Source organism: Bos indicus x Bos taurus, chromosome 1 (genome assembly GCF_003369695.1).
Source record: "Bos indicus x Bos taurus breed Angus x Brahman F1 hybrid chromosome 1, Bos_hybrid_MaternalHap_v2.0, whole genome shotgun sequence".
In the NCBI taxonomy this organism is placed as follows: Eukaryota; Metazoa; Chordata; class Mammalia; order Artiodactyla; family Bovidae; genus Bos; species Bos indicus x Bos taurus.
Window position 1 is genome coordinate 42,137,003 of NC_040076.1, and position 1,644 is coordinate 42,138,646.

The 1,644-nt window shown below is 35.9% G+C and overlaps 1 protein-coding gene across 1 annotated transcript; it reads left to right on the plus strand.

Moving 5' to 3' along the window:
* Positions 1–516: 516 nt before the first annotated feature.
* On the plus strand, positions 517–1,332 carry LOC113898584 (olfactory receptor 5AC1-like). Its single transcript, XM_027551862.1, has one exon. It carries the CDS (start codon positions 517–519, stop codon positions 1,330–1,332), a length of 816 nt encoding a protein of 271 aa, XP_027407663.1.
* The last annotated feature ends 312 nt before the right edge of the window (positions 1,333–1,644 follow it).

Below are 1,644 nucleotides of genomic sequence, written 5' to 3' on the forward strand. Positions count from 1 at the left end.
AAACAATGAAAAAATTTTTGAACCAGTCTGAATTTTTAGAGATTTTAGTATAAAATGCATTATGTACTTTTAATTCTGTACAAAGTTTCAGTGTTAATATAATACATTCAGTTTTAAGATATTTATGAATGACAAGTTATGAACTAAGTTAACTGGTGTTTATAGCCTCCTCCATAAACCTTTAAGTACATATATATATATATATATATATACACACACACATATATGTGTATATATGTATGTATACATATACATATATGTATGTATATGTGTGTATATATATACCTTTAAAAAAGACTTTGCTTCTGAAAATTATTTATAATATTTATCGCACCATGTAGTTGTTCAGTTATGTCCAATTCATAGTACTCTGAAGTGTGTTTTAAAAAAAAGAGACACTACTTCAGTCAGAGCATCAGAAACAGAGGAAGACATTACCATCCAATACATGTTTTCATGAATATTGATAAATTTTCTGATTTCAATTCTCCATTGCAGTGATCAGCCTGAGTGGATATGATGGAGGCAAACAAGACTCTGGTGATGGAAATTGTTCTCACAAGACTCACAGACGGGAGAGGGCTGCAGGAAGGGCTGCAGGTCCCCCTGTTCCTGGTGTTCCTGGTCATCTACCTCACCACCATGGTGGGCAACCTTGGACTGATTTTTCTCATCTGGAAGGACCATCTTCACACCCCCATGTACTCATTCCTGGGCAGCTTGGCCTTTGCAGATGGTTGCTCGTCATCTTCTGTGACTCCCAAGATGCTTATGAATTTTTTATCTAAGGATCACGTATCCTTCATTGAATGCATCACCCAGTTCTATATTTTTGCTTTCAGTGCCACCACAGAAAATTTCCTCCTGGTAGTGATGGCCTATGACCACTATGCAGCCATACTCAACCCCTTGCTTTACCCAGTGGTGATGTCCAACGGACTCTGCACTTGGTTAATAAGTGCATCATATGCAATTGGTTTTCTGCATCTTATAATTCATATAGGATTATTATTTAGATTAACTTTCTGCAGGTCCAACATAATACATCATTACTTCTGTGAAATCTTGCCACTTTTTACAATTTATTGCACTGATCCATCTATTAATGCTTTGGTGCTTTTTATTTCTGCTTCTTTTATACAGGCTTTTACTTTTATTACCATCATAGTTTCTTACACCTTTGTCCTCTTTGCCACCCTGAGAAAGAAGTCAGAAAAAGGAACGAGCAAAGCCTTCTCCACATGCAGTGCCCATCTTCTTTCTGTTTTCTTGTTCTATGGGACTCTCTTCTTCATGTATGTGCGTCCTGGGTCTGGCCCTGATCAGTATTAGGATAAAATGTATTCACTGTTCTACACGATTATAATTCCCCTGCTAAACCCCTTTATTTATAGCCTAAGAAACAAAGAAGTTTTACTTGCATGTAGAAAAATGATAAAGAAATAGTTATTTATTAGGAAATCTTTTATTATCCTTTACTTTTTCTTCTTTTTAAATAAAGCATAATGCGTGGCCATGGATTTTCACATAGTAGGGACTGAATGAATAGTTGTTAAATGCATTAATAATATTTATACTAGCTATACTTGTCTTCAGTTCAGTTCAGTTCAGTCGCTCAGTCGTGTCCGACTCTTTGCGACCCCA